We start from the raw sequence: 23,952 nt of genomic DNA, 5'->3' as shown, positions 1-23,952 counted from the left end.
ACTGTGCAGCATATAAAGCCACCGGACACACGACCAGTGGAGTCTACACACTTGGCCCACCCCTGTGCGGTGTAACGGTCTACTGTGACATGGATACTGCAGGTAGATATTGTTTCCAGGCACATAGAGATCCGTAATATACACAGGTGTGCCGTAAATATACGCCTGTTTAACGCTTCGCACACTGAAGTTGTTTTGGCTACCAATTGGCAATGTTTAAGTTATCCAAGTTGATTCAAATGGCATCACACAATATTATACATATTGTGCACAACATGAGTCCAAGCAATAAAACGGTCTAACTCCCCTGCCTACTGTAACTCGGCCAAAACTTGCAAACTTGTCACAGTATCCGACACTCTAACAAATTTTGTATATATATATATATATACGCTAATACGTCGATGAAGGTTGCACATCCAGGTAATAAGATACGCCAAAAAGCAGTTACTCAAGTAACTGGATATGATTTTGGAAACTGCAGACGTTTCAGCTAGTACGAGTATCCACTACCTTTCGTCAGTGACTGAGAGACCAGAGGAGAAATGCAGGTTTATAAGCACGAACTTCTGATTGCTATGCAAATAAGTGAAGGCAATTTTTTAGAAGTCCCAAGTCCGTGGATACTAGATGAAACGTCTGACCGTTTCCAAAATCATATCCAGTTACTTGAGTAACTGTTTTTGGCGCAACGCTAATACTTAGTCTATAACGTAGGAATGCACAAGTCGACCCTCTTGTTATTGATCACACCGCTATTTAATGGGCAAAATCACATCGAGTCGGTCGAAGACCTTCTGTACTGTCATCATGGAAAAACTACTTTCATAGCGACATAGTCTAGAAAGTAACGATGTGTTTTTTTCTACAGGAGGAAATTGGACTATCATCCAGCGCAGAATGGACGGGTCAGTTCCCTTCAACCGGACCTGGGAGGAGTACAAGCACGGGTTTGGGAACAAGAACGGGGAATACTGGCTTGGGAACGACAACATCCACCTCCTGACTACTCAGAAGGACTATAGACTGCGGGTTGAGCTGATGGACTGGGAAAATCAGACACGCTACGCTGAATACGATACGTTTAGGTTGGTACTCCTCCTTCCAATTAGAAATTTATCTATGAAAACATCATTGTTAGAAAGTCCCTTGGAAATACGTAAAACACACAGGAAAAAAAGGACAATCCTAAAAACTCTGCTACTGTAAGTCATGTCTAAGTTAGTTAAAGATGACCATCATTAGGCATTAGGGTATGTACATGTTCAGGTTATTTGCATAATTAGTGATTATGTTAAAGTGGCATCCTGCCAAAGGATATGACTTTCACACATACATGATTTATGCATTTATACACTTTATACATGAGATATTATATTTGATAGAAGACCTTAAGAATATGCCAATAACAACATTTCTATCATCATTAAGACAAAATAACACAGCAAAATTTTCACAAGCTCTAAGTACTTCATGGAGGTATAAGATCTCTGAACTCTAGTTTGCTCTATAAACAGACCAGAATCAGAATCAATGCAGATTGTTGTTCATAACTAATATTATGTGATTTGCTGTTCCCATCCAGGGTGGCCGGTGAGTCAGACCAGTACCGGCTGACCGTTTCCGGGTATTCAGGGCCAGTGGCGAGAGACGGCATGAAGTACAACAACGGGCAGAAGTTCTCCACTAAGGACAGGGACAATGATGCCAGCAGCCTCCACTGTTCTCAGCGGTACGGACAGGGCGGCTGGTGGTGGTTTGGGAGTGGCTGCGGCTACTCCTACCTCAACGGCCGCTACCTGCGCAACTGCGGGAACTCCTGTCCAACCTCTGAAGGTGTGATGTGGTTCCTAATGAGAGGCCCTTATTACTCCCTGAAGTCTGTGTCTATGAAAATCAGGCCACGATAATCGCATCTGCTCTACTAAATCTGATCACACCCAGTTATCCACAAAATCATCAATCCTACATGTCTGTAACGCTGACAAGTAACGCTCTCTATTGTAGCGGCTTTGTCTGTTACAAACGTACACCAGAATTAGTCAGTTTGAATGTATCAGTGAGGCAGACATCTTTGTTCAGGTAACTGTAGAAGTGTTCAGATATAGTTGTTGTGGAGCAAACTGTTCAATACGAGTTTTGGATACAAGTGACGATACCTGAACTATATAGCGATAAGAAAACTACTGGTGGCTTATTTTGATGCTGGGAGCTTCTGATTTAATATATTAATGCATTTTGTGAGGTACTTCTATTGTAGAATGGCAGTAACGTGCTAATGCAACTGTAGTGTTGTAGTCATGAATTCCATACTATATAAGATTGTACAAGTATATTAGCCCCAGTCCATACATAACCTACTTATTTTCTTAGTCTTCTACAGAAAGTGATTGCATAATGAGAGCAAATATGTTTGAATGAGTGAGATAGCGACTGAGCAAATATAAGTTAGTGTGAGTTGGTGTAAGCAGGTAAGTGGGCTTTATCTGATTTCATTTGTTGCAGCAACATCATAACTTTGTTACAAAACAGAAATGCAACAATGAAAATCTGCAACAAAGCAGACTGTTACATCTGAAGTCCCACAATGCTTTTATTTTGCTTCTCCTTTTGGGCAGGAATTCTACGGCACTTGCACAACACAACTGCAGTTCGAAATAACACTTTTTTCATGGCTACACTTCACTAGATTAAAATGCATTTAGACTGTGGTATATCGTACAATGCAAAATTCCATGATAATACAGTCTTCGTTTACACTAATGCAAGTACATGCATTTTTCTTGGCATGATTATTTTAACGTATCTTTGCATGAATCAGTGGACAAGTAGACAGCTCCACTAGCTCAAAACATAATTTTACAGTCGTTTCCACAAAATTTAAGAATCTTATAAGGTGCACATAAGAAAAAGAAAGCTGAACCAGCTCCGAAACACATTTCCACATCATGTAAGCACTAAGAATGCAGCAACTCGAAAACCAAACACTTGGAGACATAAACAATACACAACTACTATTTACTGTTTCCCACAAACATCAGCAATGAAGACAATCCAACCTTTCTAACAGCTAACAAGCCATGAGTTCTTACACAAATTAACTAGCGTCCAGTCAAAGCTACCGACCTCATTAAAATCAAATCAATTATCTTCGAAATCATTACTACCCTTTATTCCACTGTAATTAATAAATACTCATTAATAAAATATTTTTCTGTCTTCATCAGAAGACATGTTAGCTGCACATTTCAACGGAATAGAAATGTGAATGCACGCAGCACGGCACATAATCCAACCCAAGAAAACAGCAACAAGAAATAAAAAAACAACATAAAAATCAGCTTCAAAATAAACCAGAATGGCGAAAATCGCAATTCTATTTACACATGTCCTACCCCTAGAGATCAAACACAGCATGATTTCACACGCAAGACTATCCAGTTATATGTAGTAACATCTTAATTTGTACCATACTAATAGTAAGCTTTAAGTTTCATACTTAGTGGCACAGCAGTAGCTTACACAGTGTAAAAGGGTCATTATCATCTGTAAGGTGAAAGGATATGCAATGCTTTAATCAAACACTTGCTGAAAATATTGTAATTGTCAAGACATACATGCAGTACCTTCGTCAGGTGCTAGGAGGTGCACATTTGAAGCACTGAAAACTTATTAACTGTTTTCATTGTTAAACATGGCAAATTCCATCCTTTGCAGGATAAAATAAACAATTTAAAAGCCTTTAATACAGAATATTGTTGGCTCTTTTTTCCACCTTCAAATAGACAAAGTTTACTCAAGACGTGCTGGTTTATACAGTTTTCAACCAGAAGTTTCCAGGCAATGTTGACTTGCCTGTACTGTTTACTGCACTACTCTACAAGTTTTTTTTCTTTAATTTTGATTTTTTTTTGTTATTGTTTTCCTGGCCTTTGAGTTCTGGTTCCACCAAAGGAACATGTTCCATAAAATAGAAACTTTGATGCACAAATAGGGTGTCTATCAAAATAACGTTTTGTACAGGCAAGGAAAACCTGGAGTCTGTTGGACAAGAGAAACACCACAGTCTACAGAAGGTTCTATCCCTAGCCTCCGTAGCAGGCTTATAGAACTGGGGGTTTGGTGGTCTTCGGCTGTTTTCTGATTAGCCCAGTTAAAAAAACGGGGCTAATTCAACCAGGCCGGCTATGTTGTCTATATGCAATCAGAAAATAGCACAATACAATAAAAGATCCTGAAGACCCCCAAAACCCCCAGTTTTTGGCTTGCTGTGGAGGCTATTCTATCCCGGCCTTAAACCTACTACATATATGTGTGGTGTGTATAGCTGCCACACTATGGACTTACTCTTACTAGAACTAGCTACACACTACAAGAGACAAGTACTTTCTCATTTTCTAATATAGATATCGCATGGAGAAAATGTTCATAAGCTACGTACACGCTAGCAAGATTTATTTTACACAACTGAACTCTGTCGTTCTTTTGAGAAGTTGGTGAGAGAGAAAAACACAGGTCGTATTAACTCTGATGAGTTTGCATGGAGAAGTGACCTCAGATTTCTTATTCTTTCTACAACACTCCAAACCTGCAACACAAACCACACTTGTTACTGGAAACATCCTCCTCCCGCCAGCCATGGACACACCAACATTATATTCACAGCTCCTCACCTGTCAGAAAGTCATGCTGCCGTGGCACAGGCTCCCAAAATACTGGGTTCGTGAGAAAACAAAACTGATTGAGCTGGATAACAAAGTTGGCTTCACCACACACCGCTACATGTGCATCATCACCACCAGACGATGTTTCAGCGACCTTCCTCGGGACATGTAGTACCACACACTGCAGCTAGGTGTCGCTACTGCACTGTGAAGAATGCAATTCCGAATGTCGTGTGGAAATAACAAACTTCGTTATCCAGTGATTTACCAACCTGATTAAACTATTCAAGGATGAAAACTGTTAACAATGTTTAATCCATAGCTACCACGTAGTTACCATTGCTACCATGTGGTTACCATAGCTAACATGTGGTTACCATAGCTACCACGTAGTTACCATAGCTACCATGTGGTTACCATAGCTAACATGTGGTTACCATAGCTACCACGTAGTTACCATAGCTACCATGTGGTTACCATAGCTACCATGTGGTTACCATAGCTACCATGTGGTTACCATAGCTACCATGGGGTTACCATAGCTACCATGTTACCATAGCTACCATGTGGTTACCATAGCTACCATGTGGTTACCATAGCTACCATGGGGTTACCATAGCTACCATGTTACCATAGCTACCATGTGGTTACCATAGCTACCATGTGGTTACCATAGCTACCATGTGGTTACCATAGCTACCATGTGGTTACCATAGCTAACATGTGGTTACCATAGCTACCACATGGTTACCATAGCTACCATATCATTATCATGTGCCCCCCTCCCAACACTCCTACAGTTTTGAACACCACCACTTGTGCGCTCGCGGAAGTCTCTAAACCACGACAATCTTCTCGTCCCGACCACCGCCCACCCGCCAGGCCGCGGCGCCGGTTCTACGCCAGGACGATTTTCTCGTTCTTGATTTCCACCTCCTCTCCTGGGGGATGCTCAATGCTGTACTTCAGAGTCACCTGGGAGGGAAATAAACAAACACCTAAGTCTGGGGAGGACATATCTTAAAAACGTGATAATCACCTGTTATGTCAATTTATGGAAAATCTCAATAAATAAAAAGTGAGAAATGTTTGACCTCGTGAGTTTTTCCACCTTCGATGTTGAGTGTCCACTCAGTGTTGAGTGTTGAACATGTTTTATCTTTTACCTAAATATGTCGTGTAATTTTTTTTACTACCTCGTGAGTTTTGCCACCCTCAATGTTGAGTGTTGAAGATGTTTATCATGTATTGAGTGTTGTTGAACATGTTTTATCTTTTAGCTAAATATCTGTAGTAAATAGTAGATATTTCGACAAGCTAAATATGTTGAGTAATTTTTTTACTACCTTGTGAGTTTTGCCACCCTAAATGTTGATTGTTGAAAATGTTGATGCCTAGACCACCAAAGTTTCCATGTGGGAGTTGTAACAAGGCAGTACGTAACACCCATAATGCAATATGCTGTGATGAATGCGATAGATGGTACCACAGTGACTGCATTGGGCTATGTTCTCAAGTATACAGTGCACTAGAAACCCATCGATCATACTCGTGGGTATGTTGTGACTGTGGTATACCCAACTTTGCATCGGCCATATTCGATATCACTGATGAAACATTCCATTCAGTAAACTCATTTGACACGCTGAGTTCTGACTCAAGTTTACCAGACGAAATCCCAATGGCTACATCCACTCCACTTAAATCAAAGCAGGGTAATTCTCAAACGAGGGGTCATAGTCACAAGGGACACAAGAGATCCAAAAGTAAACTTCTCCTAGTAAACTGTCAGAGTGTGCGGAACAAAACAGCTGAACTGGCGACAGTAGTTGACACTTATAAGCCAGATATAGTAGCAGGTACAGAGTCATGGCTCAACCAAAACATAGCAAGTAGTGAAATATTCCCCAGCAACTACATAGCACACCGGAAAGACAGACAAACTGGCCAAGGAGGTGGTGTATTTCAGGCCAACAGAGATGATCTAATTGTTACCCATAGGCCAGACCTTGACACAGACTGCGAGGTTCTGTGGACACAAACTCAACTTGCAGGAAGGAAACCACTGATAATAGGTACATACTACAGACCCCCATCAGACCAGGGCAATAGTCTGGATGAACTTGACAGGTCTATAGGTAAAATGGGAGCAAAAATAAACTCTGACAATGTGATCATTCTTGGCGATTTCAACACCCCTGGCATCAAATGGGATACTACTGTAGCTGACAACAGTCAGGCCTACACAGGCCAAGCAGAGAAACTACTAAACCTAATGGATAACCACGGGTTATTTACAAACAGTCCAGGAACCAACTAGAAATGGTAATCTCTTGGACCTGGTCTTAGTTAATAACCCCAACATAATTGAGAAGACCACAGTAGTCCCGGGGATAAGTGACCACGACATGGTTCTAGTGGACGTTAACCTGGCACTGAAACAAAACAGGAAACCTAAGAGAAAAGTGTACATCCGCACAAAAGCCGACGAACCAGCCATTAAGAAAGACCTAACGGATTATGCAACTAACTTTCACAAAAGAACTCAGGATATGTCAGTTACACAGAAGTGGTCAGACTTCAAAGACAAAATGAAAGACACGATGAATAAGCACATCCCTAGTAAGATAACATCAAGCAGATACAACTTGCCTTGGTTCAACAGAAACCTAAGGAGGCACTGTCGTAAGAAGCAGCGGCTCTATAACAAAGCTAAGAAAACAGGCCAAGAGGAAGACTGGAACAAATATAAGAGAGTTAAGAAGGGAGTTCAGAAAAGCATAAGACAAGCACACTCTAAATACGTGGCAGACATACTGGGAGAAGCTATAGTTGACAAACCCAAAACATTCTGGTCGTACATAAAAGGACTGAGGAAAGACCTTGTCGGGGTAGCACCCCTAAAGGTGGGAAATACCATCATCAGTGACAGCGGGAAAAAAGCAGAAGTACTCAGTTCACAGTTCAAAAGTGTTTTCACAGAGGAAGACACCACAGATATGCCATCTCTAGGTCAGCCCTGTACTCCTCCAATGGAACATATAGTAGTTTCTACTGATGGTGTCGAAAAAATGCTTCAAGGTCTCAATCCCTCTAAAGCATCCGGACCAGACCAAATACCACCGTGGTTCCTCAAGTTGACAGCTAGTGAAATCGCGCCTGTTCTAACCAATATTTTCCAACACTCGCTAAACACTGCAGAAATCCCTAAAGATTGGAGGGATGCAAATATATGCGCCATCTTTAAAAAAGGAGATAGAGCGGTCCCCAGCAACTACAGACCTGTTTCACTGACCTGCATATCCTGCAAACTACTTGAACATATCATCCATAGCCAAATCATGAAGCACCTAGAAAGTTACAGTATATTAACGGATTACCAGCATGGATTCAGAGCCAAACGATCCACAGAAACACAGCTTATACTAACAGTCCATGACATAGCTGGCGCACTAAACAGTAAACGGCAGGTAGATTTAGCAATACTTGATTTCACTAAAGCCTTTGATAAAGTCCCCCATGGCAGGCTCATCTCAAAACTGGAGTATTATGGAATCCAAGGCCCTACGCTGAATTGGTTAAAGGCTTTCCTGACCAACAGGGAGCAAACAGTAGTGGTTGAAGGGAAGGCGTCGGCTCCAGTTAAAGTAGCGTCTGGGGTCCCTCAAGGAACCGTCCTGGGGCCATTGCTCTTTCTCTTGTATATAAATGACCTACCAGATCAGCTTGACTCAAATGTGAGGTTATTTGCCGATGACTGTCTATTGTATGTAGAGCTTTCTACACAGACCGACTCACAACTTCTCCAAAAAGACCTGAACACCCTGGAAGAATGGCAAAGCAAATGGCTCATGCAGTTTAATCCCGAAAAATGCTACATTATGCACATAACAAACAAACGAACACCACATGCAACTAGCTACCAGTTTTGTGGTCAGGCTTTAGCAACCACAAAAATCCATCCGTATCTGGGCGTCACGCTGACAAGCGGACTGAAGTGGGGTGCACATGTTAATAATATCACAACTAAGGCGAAACAGACATTGGGAGTGATTAAACGTAATCTGTGGGCATGTCCAACGAGAGTAAAATCACTTGCATACACGTCACTTGTAAGACCGAACCTAGAATACGCTGCGACAGTATGGGATCCATATACAAAGAAAGACAAAGACAAATTGGAAAGGGTACAGAATCAAGCTGCAAGATTCTGTATGAACAACTATGTAAGAGGTGCTAGTGTCACGGAAATGAAAAGAAACCTACAGTGGACCTCACTTGAAGACAGAAGAAAGATGTCTCGACTATGCATGATGTACAAAATGACTAATAAACTGGTGGATGTCCCAACTACTAAGTACCTAATACCAGCCCAGAAGAGAACAAGAAATAGCCACGCATTCAAGTACCAGAGTTATCAACCAAGGATTGAGGTGTTCAAGAATTCATTCTTTCCTAGAACTATCGCAGAGTGGAACTCACTGTCACCAAGTACAGTAGGGACACTGTCAATAGATAGCTTTAAACAATGTCTAGAGCTAGAAGTTCAAGGGTTAGGTGGAACAAGTCGATCGGTGTAATATAGCCAGCTGCCGCCGCGCCGCGTGCCTGCGAAGCTGGTGTGTTACGCCGAAAGGCGGTTATACCGGCTATACAGATACAGATACAGATTTTACCTAAATATTTTGTGTAATTTTTTACAGACCTCGTGAGTTTTTCCACCCTCGATATTGAGTGTTAAGATGTTTATCATGTATTGAGTGTTGTTGAACATGTTTTATCTTTTAGCTAAATATCTGTAGTAAAGACTCAGCTCGGCTTGTGCAGTGGTTCACTGCTAACAAACTTTCCCTAAATCCCACGAAATGTAAATCCATGCTTGTAGGGACACATAGGGCCAAGTCTGCAAGCCGTGACCTACATCTGACACTAGAAGGTACTAACCTAGATCAGGTAAATACCTTTAAGTACTTGGGAGTCTTCCTAGACAGAGCCTTACAGTGGAACGACCACATCTTACATGTAACTAAGAAGTTGTCTCAGGCTATTGGTATCATGAAGGGATTGAAACCATTTATCAATAGAGAAGCCTTAATGACAATATACACATCCCTTTTTCTCCCCCACTTAAACTACTGCAGTACAGTCTGGGATCAAGGTACCAAGGGCGGCATCGATAAACTACAGAAACTACAGAACAGGGCGGGTAGGGTGATCCTGGGGTGCGATCACTACACACCTAGTGATACCATACTCCACAGACTTGGCTGGACCCCAGTGATTGAGATGCACAAGAGGAATAAAGCAGTGCTTGTTTACAAGGCCCTACACGACATGTCCCCTCCCCACATCTCAGGTCTGTTCACACAGCTAAGGGAGGTACACACACACAATACACGCCTTAGATCACAGGGTGGGCTACAACTGCCAAAAGCTCAACTTCAATATAAAAAGAAATCCCTCTCTTGTACTGGTGCCACATTATGGAACTCACTCCCACCTCAATTAAAAAGAGCAGATTCTGTTTCTTCCTTTAAGCGCCTTTACAACCAGGAGTGTGTTGCCACATCATAACTTGTTATCAAACAGCATTGATATGCAAATTTCTTAGTTATATTCCTTAGTTATATTCCTTTGTTATTTCCTTGATTTGTTTTTGTATTATTGCCTTAATTACTATGAGTTGTGGCTCTTGGTTTGACAAGTTTGTTTTATTACCACCTTACTGAGTTGCGGCATTATATAGTACTTTTACTTTTATTTGTACTAAGTTGACTTTAATTTGTACTTATAAGTTGACTTATCATTTTGTTATATCTGTTATTTTCTTGTATATTTTATTTATGTATGCCTGCAGGGCACATTGAAAAACGCCTTAGTGGCGATATGTACACCCTGGGTAAACAAATAAAAACAAACAAACAAACAAATAGTAGATATGTCGACAAGCTGAAACTTTTGTGTAATTTTTTTGCCTGACCTCATGAGTTTTTCCACCCTCAATATTGAGTGTCCACTCAGTGTTGAGTGTTGAAAATGTTTTATCTTTTACCTAAATATGTCGTGTAATTTTTTTTTACTACCTCGTGAGTTTTGCCACCCTCAATGTTGAGTGTTGAAGATGTTTATCATGTATTGAGTGTTGTTGAACATGTTTTATCTTTTAGCTAAATATCTGTAGTAAATAGTAGATATGTCGACAAGCTAAATATGTTGAGTAATTTTTTTACTACCTTGTGAGTTTTGCCACCCTAAATGTTGATTGTTGAAAATGTTGATCTTTTACCTAAATATTTTGTGTAATTTTTTACAGACCTCGTGAGTTTTTCCACCCTCGATATTGAGTGTCCACTCCACGTTGTTGTGTGCGTTCAGCCGAATCGGCTTGTTCTTGTCGTTCTTCTCCGGATGCTTGATGGACGGCTCCTGGAGGTTCACCTGCGCAGCATACACATAATACACATAATAAATGGTTTTTATTGTCCAAACAGTACCCATGCAGTCACAGCCTTTATACGGCTGAATTGATGCAGGGTATCACATAATAATCAATACAAATCACAACAATTACAACATTCAAATAATACAAATGATACACATAATTTGTTCCACAATTATTTTGTGGAACTGTCGCAAGGGTCTGTATAAGCACACAAACAAGACACATATTTAAACCTAAACAATATAAGTACATAAAAATTACAATCTAGGATCAGCATAGATTAGAATATATCAACCTAATATCTATCAGTCCATTTACTAAGTACTTGATACAGTTCATGCGGTTTCTAGCCGCCAGAATGTTCTCATGTCTGGGGCCACGTCTCCGGGTCAACTGGTGCTTCTGCTGTGTGAGCAGGTGGGCCTGACACGTTCTTTTCTGTTCCAACATTTATTACAAGCAGACATGGCAAAGGCATACTCAAGTTTTTAATGGACCTATACCATTATTACGTCACTGGTTGTTTACTGCAATGAATGCCGGTCAATCGACGTTTATATTGTACAGGGGTGCGTAGCGCGGTGTGTGTTTGTGTAGCGTTAGCCTAATATAAGGCTTTTAATACAGTACTACTTTCGTCTAATGTCACAACTAAATCACCCGTGCGGCATGTAATGCTGTGTCAACACAACTAGACGCAGCAAAAATCAGACATACCTGACTTTGAAATGATCTTTATTCTTTAACTGACCGTTCTAGAATGTTCTTTAGAACAGGTAAACAAACTGTGACGTAATAATGGTGTAGGTCCATTGGTATGCGTACTTTATTCTGGAATTTACGGTATTTAGAGAAGAGGAAGCAGCAGAATCTGGATCCCACGTACCTTGATCTTCTCCTCGGTGCTGAGGGGCAGCTGGTCGCTCACCGTGATCTTGATGGGATCCGGCCGCAAATTCTTGATCTCAATAACCTGGAGGGGGGGGGGGGAGAACGAACGAACTGTTATGATGTTTCCACTTTGTCACAATCTACCAGCTCCAAACTCCGCTCACAGTTGCAAAGCCCTTGGTTAAGCTTAACAGTTTTGTATTGCTTAATTCATCTTAAGCATTCAAAAGTACCTGGGGATCAAAGGCAGAGGTTTAAAGAAGGGGAAGATACTATATTAAGGTATTCTTTGTTCCACCTCTCAAAAGAAACAAATGTGAACACCTGTAGATCGAAGACCACCCCAGGACATGGGTTCAGAGTAGGCAGGACACAGGCTAGTACAGGTTGGGAGTCTTTGTTCTCTCGGTAGAAACTGTCGTCCGTTTGCCGCTGTTCCAGCATCACGGAATAGTTCATCTTGGGCGGGAGGTGGGGGGCCATCCGATAGATCCAGTCGCTGTCTGCCATGTTAGCTGCAGATCTCACCGCTAGACGGAAATGGATGCTGGATCGCGATCTAGATCAGCTTGACTTAAGAGATGATCTCACAACTGCCAGTAGACAGAATAAGAGGCTGGCTTGCGATCCAGTTCAGCTTACTGAAAAGATGATCCTTCTTCTAAATCAGGAAATGGTTGTGATCTAGATCAGCTTGACTTAAGAGATGATCCCACTTATAAATCAAGAAGTGGACGCTTGATTGTGATCTAGATCTTTTTTGCTCAAGAGATGATCTCATAGATGGAATAAGAGGCTGGCTTGCAATCCAGATCAGCTTACTGAAGAGTTGACCCCACTTTAAAATCGTACTGAAGAGTTGATCCTACTTCTAGATCTGGAAACAGACGCTGGATCGCAATTTAGTTCAGCTTACTGAAAAGATGATTCCAACTGGTAAATCAGGAAACAGACGCTGGATCAACTTGATGAAGAGTTGATGCCACTTTTATATCAGAAAGCAGGCGGATGCTGGATTGTGATCCAATTTATCGTACTGAAGAGATGATCATTCCACTTCTAGATCGCGATCTAGTTTGGCTTGCAGAACAGCTAATGGAAATGTACAGTAGTTCAGCTTACAAAGAAGATGTCTCTCCTAGACTGAAACAGAAGCTGGGTCTCAATCCAGAATAAGAAGGGCTTCTAAATCTTCCAGTTTGCAGCATCTGCTGTTTGTACTCCACAGTCTCGGCAGGTTCCATGTACCAGGAAACGTGTGAAGCACAGTTCGGAGAGAAGGGATCCGTTTACCAGCCTGGCTAAGGTCCGTCCCTGGAGGGTAGAGGCTGTTTCAGGGTTTAACTCGGTGTGACTCACAACCAACCGAAGACAAACTGACAACCAACTGAAGACAGCCAACTCTACTCTGTGTGCACTTATAATTCTGTATCACTTGTTCCACAAATAGATAGAACAACGCTACACTACCTAAAATGCTTTTTCTTGTTTTTCCTTGTATAAAGAAAATTTATCTTGTAGCAAGAAAAAACTATATTTTAGTATACTAAATAAGTTGAGATGACATCATTTTGATTGCTGCATAGCTGATGGTTTAATTAGTGAGACCAGAATTGCCAGAACCCCCATAAGAGCCTTTCTTTTGTCTGATACAATCCTGTAGATTGCGTCCCACATGTGAGGACAGCCAGAATGAAGTAATATGTTAGAAAGCGTTTCCATGTTCCTGCAAACTGCTTCCGCTAAGGCCACACCAATTTAATTTCTTGGTTAACGGATTTTTCTAGAAAAATAATGGAGCGGGCGGGCGAAAAAAAAATAAAAATAAAAACAGGCCTAGGCATCGTATTATGGCCCAAAATGGTACGATAGGAGCAATGAAGTCAACACGCCAGGCTGGTTCAAAATTTAAACAATGAATTTTGAACTTTTAATGATACCATTGCATTGAAAGATGGAATAACTGTAACAACTATGATGAAAAGGTCTGTTTTTAACTGTTCAGGGCAAAATATGAGCATTTTCCAGTTGATTCTGGATTTTTATTTTTATTTGCAAATCAGAAAAAAATGAAGCGGCGAATCCGTTAACCAAGAAATTAAATTGGTGTGGCCTAAGGTCCATCTGTTAAAACCTTTCTAATCAACTCCTGACACAGAATTCAAGTGCAATTTTAACTAGGAAGGTCACAGACATTTGCAAAGCAAATGCAGCATGTTTACCTTCATATTCGGTCTAGCCTAACAAATTACTTATTGTTACTAACACATTCATATATGATATCTGGTGAGCAGTCCCTCCAGCTCTGTCCTGCTACATAATGTAACCCAACACCACAGACTGTCTGCTACAATGCTAGTTACCATGGTGACAGACATTTCGTCCAGGTCATTGACTTTTTTGTTGTATGTTGTTGTCCACTCTTGTCTTACTGTATGTAACAATGTCTTGTGTAATTTTGCTGGGCCCCCTTGGAAAACAGCTGATGCAAGCTGAATGGGGCTACCCTGCCGTCTTATGATGAAATAAATAAATAAATAAGAGGAAGAAACAGAGCAAAAACAATATATTTTCCTTTTGCGAAGGTAAACATAATTAACACTTTTTTCCAGGAAACTCCTGGCTGAAATTCCAATGGAGTGTCCCAGATGTGCTGCAAAGGTTAGAAATGTATCTGTGATATCCAGTTTAATCAGCCCCTCAGGGTAATTCTGATTAGAACTGCAGGAGTCAGTCCACATCCTTGGCTACAGAATCGATACCCACTGCCATTAATAATACCGACTGGACACATCAGCTAAATTTTTTTGACATTCTTTGGAAGGGCGTTAGGACACATTTACCTAGCTGAATCCACATTGTAATCACATACGTATGTACAGATTATTGTGCATGGTTTTCCAAATGTTTTAATAGTGAGCTTGCCATATGCATGTTTTGGGGAGTGTAACAAATCATTCATGTGTCATGTACTGAAAATGCTACATAATAATAAGGACGAAATTCGTGTGTTTGTGCCCGCGAGACCCTTTCTGAATTAAGATTTGAATTTGAAATCAGCAGAACGTACTGCGCCTGCACAAAAACCGGTAATATGTTGTGCACAGCATTTTGGCATAGCACACGTCTCATAAAGCGTTGCATTTTAACGTGTTTAACTATGACAGCCACCAATAAGTATTTTTCTTATTCACAAAAAAAAACACATAATATAAAAAGCATAAAGTGGAACTATCCAAGTGAAAATAAAGTAAAACCAATAGAAAGAACCAATCATGAGAAAAATGATAAAAAATCAATTATGTACTTAGGAATACACATTAATATCAGTAAGTATTTATGAAACCAACAGGTTTGAGGTTAAGGTCAAATAATAATTTCAGAATTTCAGGGAGAGTGAATATTGCCAGAATTAAGTTTTTTTTCCTCCCAGCCCTGTGTTCTCATCTTGATTTCTTACAAAACAAAATACTGGGTGCATGTGCACCTTAGTGCACCCAAAATTGGAACTGTGCACTCAATTTTTTCTGTGGGTGCACTGGTCCCCTCAAATATTTTTGTAGGTATTTTTTTCATGTCAAATTTATAATAGTATACAGGATATTATTGGCATCTAAGTGTCAGAAAAGTAAAATCTTTGTTGTAGTACTTGTTTAAGATTTTCAAATCTCCCATTATGGATTCAAGCTCAGTAGAGAAGCAGTAAGATCTCTAAGTTATGTTTTGTTTTATATGGTGCACCATATAGGTACATTGTACACCAGTGCACCTATATATATTGACTTGTGACAACCCCTACAATTTGCTATACATAGGGATATATACAAATGTATTAAAGACTGTATGGATATTAGAAACTCCTCCAACGATTGTATAAGTTGATACCTATCTCATACTAGCCACCCACTTTTGTATTAGATTAGCCTTATGAAAATGTAGTTGACATGTACTTAAGTTAGTAGATGCCATACTTTGTACACTGTACAATCGTTGCACAATAAAGTTATCCCTATTCCCAAAAATGAATTTCAAGCCCTGCAAAATTTAATTCTGTAAATGTCTGAGAACCGATGACTTGACTTGTCCTGGCCTGATGAATGTTCAGGGTGGAAGGGCGGCGCGTCAGGTGTCATTCATGCATGAACAGGCAGGGGGCAGCGTGAAATATCACCCTCGGGGGACGGTAAGGGTCACCGGAGTGCAGATGCAGGCTTACTGGGGGCCACAGAAGGGTGTTACCACGCTATAGCTGTGGGTATACTAATCTGCTTGGAGTCCTTGTTTACAATAGGATATATAGAAAATTATTCCAAAAAGCAGTTACTTAAGCAACTGGATATGATTTTGAAAATGTCAGACGTTTCAGCTAGTATCCACTAGCTTTCGTCAGTGACTGAAAATTATTACTGTATTGTACTACAGTATTGTAGAAAACAGCAACTCTTACATTCCATTACGTTACAATCAAAATAAAGCGGGGCATGTCAAATACTGAGTACAACTATGGAAGAAGAAAACATAGTCTCCAGTGCACCAGTGCGCACCAGTACAATACAGATTATCTGTGCTTGTTTATGTATTTGTAGCTCTTCTGTGTGGCCCAAGGGCCACAGAAACAGAAATGGGCACTGCCTTATATACCATATGGAGTGGGAAGGACTTGAACTATTATGCGATGTATTATTCAAAGGAGGTAAAACATTATACAAATTTCTGCTTTTGCAATTTAAAAAGATTTTTCTCACTTCCAGACAATGGTGAGTTCAGCACCAAGGAGAGGACAACATTTCAGTCTGGTGGACTCTCCTCACCTCACCTCACCGGTCCCATAGCAGTCTGTCCTGCCGTCGGGGCAACTAAACTGTCTACAAGAGTTATTGGACTGACAATCAGTTTTCACGCAAGCTTCTCCCAAAGGGAGGAAGTGTTGTTTTGGCTTGTTTGTTATTCTGTTTGTCTGACTGCCTGTCGGTCTATAAGTGTTCTGCAGTTTCAGCACGTTCTGACAAAGGGGTAAAGTAAAGTCTGCTATCTCACAGAGGTGACCACAAAAACATTTTAAAAAAAGTAGTGAAAATTCAAGAACTCTAAAGGTAAAGATGTGCAAAGTATTTTTTTCTATACATTGTGTTAACCTTCACATGGTCTAGCTCAACAAACTACTGTTCTGTTTATTCTTACTCACAAACACATTCATATACATGGTGCCCAGCCCGTCCTGCCACTTGCTACATAACACCACAGGGTGTCTGCTACAGCACCAGTTACCTTGGCAATGAAGTATTTGTCGACACACATTGACCAAATGCGAATGATTCTTACTAAAACTCATTCATATACAAGGAGCCCAGCCCCCGTCCTGCCACTTGCTACATACTGCAGCCTCACCTGTCTGTAGGTCATCTGGGTGGTTTTGGAGATGACCCCGCTCTGCTCCCGGTACTTGTGCAGCGGCTTGTAGATGACCTTCACGGCGGGGTCGGCGCCAAGAGAACACGTGAACTCCTCTGAGGGCGCCACCGTGCGAAGGTCAGACTGCAGCAGGGAGAAGGAACATCTTAAGACATTGTCAAGGAGGTGGGAGAACGAAGTAAGACATTGTCAAGGAGGTGGGAGAAGAAATAAGAAATTCTCAAGGAGAGGAGTTGAGAGAATGGAAACATATTCTGAAGGTGGCAGAACTAAGACATTCCTAAGAAGATGGGAGAAGGAACTAAAGACTTTCTCAAGGAGATGGGAGAAGGAACTAAGACATTGTTAAGGAGATGGGAGAAGGAACTTAGACTTTCTCAAGGAGATGGGAGAAGGAACTAAGACATTGTTAAGGAGATGGGAGAAGGAACTAAAGACTTTCTCAAGGAGATGGGAGAAGGAACTAAGACATTGTTAAGGAGATGGGAGAAGGAACTAAGACATTGTTAAGGAGATGGGAGAAGGAACTTAGACTTTCTAAACGACATGGGAGAAGGAACATAGACATTCTCAAGAATTCGAAGATGAGAGAAGAAACTAACTTCAAGACATTCTCAAGGAGATGGAACTAAGACTTCCTCAAGGACATGGGAGGAACTAAGACATTGTTAAGGAGATGGGAGAAGACACTTACTAACTTTAAGAAATCCTGACTGTGGCAGAACTAACTTAAAGACATTCTCAATGTGGGGAGTCTAAGGGGGATGTCTGTACTATTTTGTCACACACAGTTTCAGGGAATGAATATTGTCAGGTGTTACAAAAGTTTTCCTCCTCGTCCCCTGTTTTCATCTGGCTGAATTTTTATTTTTAAATGTCCAAGAGCCGAAGAACTAACTTGGTTAGCCCTAGATAGCATCAGTACAGCTCCAGGTTCCAACAAAACAACACGCAGAGTCGTGCCTGTTTGGAAAAGGAGATTTTCTGATGGTTTCCTGCATTTTCCCCTCATTCATCAAGCTTTGTGTAGGGCACGTGAAGGCACGTGTGGGCGAGGATATATAACATGATAGCATCTCTCCAAGGACAAATGGATACATCATTGTAAACTGTTGAACCTTATTCCAACACAAGGATTACACAGAGATCAAATCTTTTTTACTCACAGTGACTAATACCAACACAGATGGACTAGACTTGCATGATAATTTGGATACTTCATTATTACATGGAAAGCTCAGAGATTATTATCGGTATGTTCTGATAACAACTGAGGTTGATTCTCTAGTTTATGGTTACGTCCTACTGTGTATACAGGAGTGTTATATACAATGCAGGGCTAGAAATTCATTTTGGGGAATAGTGGCACTGGTGCACCCAGCTAAAAAAATGGATGCACCATTTGAAATAATCTTAATCAACAAAAATTTTATTACTTTTCTGACACTTAGATGTCAAGAATATGCTGTGTTCCAGTATTCATCTTATATCGTTTATGTAAACCTACAAAAGTTGGGTGCACAGCTCCAATTTTGGGTGCACCAAGGTGCACATGCACCCAGTATTTCCAGCCCTACAATGTAATATACAGAAACAAATAACTATTGTTTTGCAAATGGAACACACTGTTTCCAAGTGGACAAATAGTATGGACAAAATGTCTCAACTCTGAAGCAAGCAATCAAATATCATATCAAAGAAAAGTATAATTATTTTTTATTTTTTTTTTTTTATTTTTTATTGACGATTTACCACATTTGTGGAAGGATTGACATAACAGGTGACTATCACCTCTTCAAAGATGTCAACCCTGAGACCAGACTGTAAGGTTTGAACCACTCACACCGGGAAGGTCCCCTACTCTTTTCGATAAGCGCGGCGGGTTCTTTAACGTGCGTGGGGTGTGGCTCTCCCAAACACGGGACCTCCATTTAACGTCCTATCCGAGGGACGTCCCTAGCCGAAGCTAGGTACTCATTTACACCTGAGTGAAGTGAGGAAAGTCGTGTAAAGTGCCTTTCCCAAGGGCACAAGATCGGTGATATGGGCAGGGTTCGAACCCGCGACCTCTAGGGTGTGAGCCGAACGCGCTACCGACTGCGCCACACGACCCCACAAAAATTATAACATTAAAGTAAATGTCGACTTGACCTAAACACGCCATTTTATGAAGTTGTTAGGAACAGAAATACATTTTTTAAAATCATTTTGCGAAATAATAAGAGAATATATTCTGAAATGGGTCTGGTTGAACAAAATGCTCCAAGAAATGAATATAAAGGGATACTGAAAGAAAAGAAAGAGAGAAAATATTCACCTTAAACTGTGGGCAGGGCAGGAGACAGGAGGTGGAAGAGACAGGAGGTGGAAGGAAAGGAACGAAGGAATTCTGGTCAGAAATTATAATTAATGGTAGGTATAAAATGTATATGTTGTACACATGCAGAATCTCATTATACAACTGATCTAATAATAGTATGATACGTTCAAGGTACAGAAGTGACTGTGAAAACAGTGGACATAAAAGTACAGTGAAAAAATCAGGAACTAGAAAGGTAACATTTGCAAAGTACAAACCAAAAAAAACACATCATATTTACCTTCACATGGTCTAGCCTAACAAACTACTGCTCTGTTTATTCTTGCTCAAACCCATTCATAAATATGGTGCCCAGCCCCCATCCTGCCACTTGCTACATAATGTAACCCAACACCACAGGGTGTCTGCTACAGCAGATAGAGTTGTTGTGGAGATACATGTTGACAGGCCAGAAATGTGTAATCCAAGTTGTTCTTACCAAAACACATTCATATATATATGTGTGTGGTAACCAGCCCCTGCACTGCCACTTGCTACATAATGTAACCCGATACCATGCCACAGCACCAGTTACCATGGCGATGAAGTTGTTGTCGAGATACACGTTGACCGGGCTGGCTAGAAGGGCGTACTCGGAGTGATTTTTACGAAAACACGTAGTGACCAGCCCCTGTCCTGCCACTTGCTACATAATTCAACATGTTATTCTGTGCTGTGAAGAAGAATTGAGATCTACCTTGGCGATGAAGTTGTTGTCGAGATACACGTTGACCGGGCCGGCTAGAAGGGCGTACTCCGAGTCGTTCTTGACTGTCGCGCGGAGGAAGGCGTGTGGGGAGCGTTTTGGCGCCGTCTCGTGCTCGAAGGTGGGGTTAAAGTCGATCATGGCGATCTGCACCTTGTGTGGCTGGTTGTCAGACGGGATGTTCGCCTTCCTGGGGATGTCATAGGTCGTGCTGAGCAGACCGTCCTTTCCCTAACCACCAACAGGACAACAAAGTGTTGCTTTTTATTGCGTCCAAAAGACAACTTAAAGCAGGAAATGTTAAAAATCAGTCTAGGACACATCAAATTAAAAGCTTTTAAATACTTGCAATGTTTTTGTCAATTGCATTTGCAGACATGTTGATGGTACCTTGTTGGTGATGATGAGGACAATTTCTTTTGTTTGTTTGTTTGTTTGTTTGTTTGTGTAAGAAGAGTGTTTACCTGTTTGTTTGTTTGTTTACCTGTTCTGTGGAGTCTCCGCCTGTAGTAAACAGCTCAGAGTCCTCCACCATGTCAATAGTTCCCTCATCGTCAATGATAAGAGAAGACCTGTCTATTTTTGTTTGTTTGTTTGTGTAAGAAGAGTGTTAACCTGTTTGTTTGTTTGTTTGTTTACCTGTTCTGTTGAGTCTCCGCCTGTAGTAAACAGCTCCGAGTCCTCCACCATGTCAATAGTTCCCTCATCGTCAATGATAAGAGAAGACCTGTCTATTTTTGTTTGTTTGTTTGTGTAAGAAGAGTGTTTACCTGTTTGTTTGTTTGTTTACCTGTTCTGTGGAGTCTCCGCCTGTAGTAAACAGCTCAGAGTCCTCCACCATGTCAATAGTTCCCTCATCGTCAATGATTAGAGAAGACCTGTCTGGAGAGTAGATCTGAGGCTTGTCCTTCCTGCGGAAGCTGCCCAGACCCCTCCTGGCCGCTTTCTTCATCTTCAGCGGGCTGTCAGTGATGCTCTGCGGAATCCCAACACTGCAGGGTTTAAAAACATGTTAGAACATTTCTTAATTGTTGAAAAGGTTCATCAGTCACGTATCGATTAACAGTTAGTAGAATGTTCATCTATCAGTGACTGTTTTGAAAGATAGCAAACACGTTCCTCCAAATTTTTTTGACGTACACTGCACATGATCACGTGAGAACACGAGGCTAGATTGACAGTAGATCTTCTGGCCTCCCCGCCTTCTTACAGAGCAGGGGTTAAAGTAGGACTTAGGCAGCTCCCAATTCTTATTAAAATTCATTCCTGAAGATCTAGTCTTGTGTTCTCGCGATCAAAGTATAGATTTGACATCAAGAACTTGGAGGTACGTGTTTGGAGGTATTTTTTGCTACCTTTCAAAACAGTCACTGATTGGTGAATATTGACTTAGAATGTTTCTTACTTCCAATGTCTGGAGAGACATAATATATTATAATTTTTGACATCTCAAATTTGTGCAGTTTACAGAAAATTTGAGAAAGACAAGTGAAGGCCATTCTTTTGAAACTTGAAATAAAATCCTTAGCATTTTTCTTTTAACTCAGAAGTGCTTGATAAATCATGCACTCAACCCAATCTATGCTGGCAAAAACAGCACCATTCATGTGTCTAATCTCTAATCTGTATCAGGGCCTGTTTTTTTTAAAAGCTAAATGTGGCTACAAAAACATTTCAGAAAAAGGAGCTAGAGAAGAGTGCAGGTGCAGGTCTAGCTGGTGCAGAGCAGTGATAGAAAAGTGCAGAAAGGTGCAGAACAGACAACATGTACAGGTAATACAGGAATGGCTGAGGGTGAACCCATCCACCCATATCAACAGATCTGTCACATCAGACACTATACATCTTTTTGTGTTTGGCTGTAACATTGTTTTGTGGTCAGGGGTGCTTTGTGTTTTATAAACTACAGAGTAAAAGCTGGTGAAGAAAATGTCATCGCCTTCGACTATTTGGTATTAAATCAGCCACAGCTTTAACTTTGGAGTTGTGTTAATGTTTTTTGTGTTTTTTTTTTTTGTAAAAACCAAAAAAATGAAAACAAAAGGTGATGATAAACATTTCATTGCCTGTGAAGCAGCCATGAATTCCTGTCAGCTTTGGCTTCAACTGTGGGGTTGTGTTTTGTATTTTACACACTAAGTCTTGATATCAGGGAACAAATGGTGATGAAAAACATGCCATCACCTGGGACTATCAGGCATCCACCGGCGAGTCCACCTTTGGTCAGCCCCACACATGTACAAGCAGATGGGGGGAGAGAGAAGTGCATTGCTCATTCACATTACAGAACTCAGGCATGTTAGCACAGGTTAAGGGAAACCATGTCAGCAGTACAGTCACAGGACAGGTGCCTTCATCCTCATTGCTTACTGCTGCAATACCAGAATCTACGTATTGCCATATTACCTTATTATCTTACGAGGAAAGTAAACTTTCCAGGGCTGCGTGTGCACACTACTGACACTAGGATTAAAAAAATCTGTGTTGCCTACAATTTCCTCTCTGCAATGAGGATACTGCACACCTGTCCTTTAGTGCAGAGAGAGATGTACATGTAACACGATGCACACCAGTCCTCTAGTCAGACTAAGTGCAGGTGTAACAGAAAGCAGGACAGTTGGAGCATGCACATGTCAGAACCATGCAGGATTACATCTCCAAGCAGGTGTCACAGTGGCAAAGTCTCCTGGCTAAGGCCACACCGATTTAATTTTATAGATGACATCCTCTGAAGACCTCCAAATTAGTGCGTACCGGCGAATAAAAAAAAATTCCGGCCAAAAATAAAAATGCTACTAAACCACAGGAATACAAAGCTGGTATTGTGAATTTGTGACAGGACTTAGCGATGTATACTTCAAGCCGGCACATGCTGGATTTTTGCGGCATTTATGAATCGGTACTGTACTTATGTATTGAGTTCTTGAGTCATGGAGCTTCGAATTCGATAGCCTGGGTGCCCGACTACCATGGACTACCCAGGACTAGAGCCGGGCCAGAGCCTCGGTAGAGGTGATCTTTTTTTTTTTGTCTGAGGGCAACAGGCGAAAATCAATGCGCGCGTGGATGTCGTCCATAAAATTAAGTCAGTGTGGCCTAATGGACACTCCCGGCCTGTTGGATACATTGGCTGACTGATTTTGCCACTGTCACATCTGCTGAGATTATGCAGAACTGAGAACTGTGCAACACTGAGAGGTCTATACTAATGTGCAAGTGAAAGCTACAAAAATGTTGTTACGTACACACTGTTAGATTTATGTTCCCTACATCCCCTCCCTCCTTAGTATGAGAAGATTCTCAGAAGTAATAAGTTATCTCTTAACCGTAAACATTAAACTAGCATTAACTTTTACTCCCCTTCCAGCCTAGGAGACAGAAAACTCACACCTCTGACCTATTTTGTGAATAATGATTTCTACCCTTCATTACATAATATCATCAATTTGAAACTAGCATCAAATTTGCCTGTAACACA

At 41.0% G+C, this 23,952-nt stretch overlaps 2 protein-coding genes across 10 annotated transcripts in view; one reads left to right on the top strand and one right to left on the bottom strand.

Annotated features, from left to right (window-relative positions):
- The first annotated feature begins 6 nt into the window (after positions 1-6).
- Positions 7-3,304, top strand: LOC109469421 (ficolin-2-like). Its single transcript, XM_019767929.1, has 3 exons — positions 7-102; positions 872-1,088; positions 1,586-3,304. The coding sequence occupies exons 1-3, from the start codon at positions 90-92 to the stop codon at positions 1,908-1,910; spliced, it is 555 nt and encodes a 184-aa protein (XP_019623488.1). The 5' UTR covers positions 7-89; the 3' UTR covers positions 1,911-3,304.
- Positions 3,305-3,894: 590 nt separating this feature from the next.
- LOC109469418 (protein F37C4.5-like) overlaps positions 3,895-23,952 on the bottom strand; it is a 67,120-nt gene continuing 47,062 nt past the window's right edge. For 4 of the 9 annotated variants that reach the window (XM_019767920.1, XM_019767925.1, XM_019767926.1 and 1 more), the window contains 8 exons: positions 22,659-22,691; positions 21,265-21,466; positions 20,466-20,705; positions 19,727-19,732; positions 17,386-17,532; positions 11,993-12,079; positions 10,980-11,102; positions 3,895-5,639 (listed from right to left, as the gene is read on the bottom strand). In XM_019767920.1, coding sequence (XP_019623479.1) covers positions 5,562-5,639; positions 10,980-11,102; positions 11,993-12,079; positions 17,386-17,532; positions 19,727-19,732; positions 20,466-20,705; positions 21,265-21,466; positions 22,659-22,691 — 916 coding nt within the window. In that variant the 3' untranslated portion in view covers positions 3,895-5,561. The remainder of the gene's footprint in view (positions 5,640-10,979; positions 11,103-11,992; positions 12,080-17,385; positions 17,533-19,726; positions 19,733-20,465; positions 20,706-21,264; positions 21,467-22,658; positions 22,692-23,952) is intronic. The other 5 variants (XM_019767922.1, XM_019767924.1, XM_019767927.1 and 2 more) reach the window with 3 other exon arrangements.

The sequence above is a fragment of the Branchiostoma belcheri genome, unplaced genomic scaffold (genome assembly GCF_001625305.1).
Source record: "Branchiostoma belcheri isolate BF01 breed outbred unplaced genomic scaffold, Haploidv18h27 scaffold202, whole genome shotgun sequence".
In the NCBI taxonomy this organism is placed as follows: domain Eukaryota; kingdom Metazoa; phylum Chordata; class Leptocardii; order Amphioxiformes; family Branchiostomatidae; genus Branchiostoma; species Branchiostoma belcheri.
Note: the sequence above shows the minus strand (reverse complement) of the source record. Positions and strands in the feature narration are given on the sequence as shown.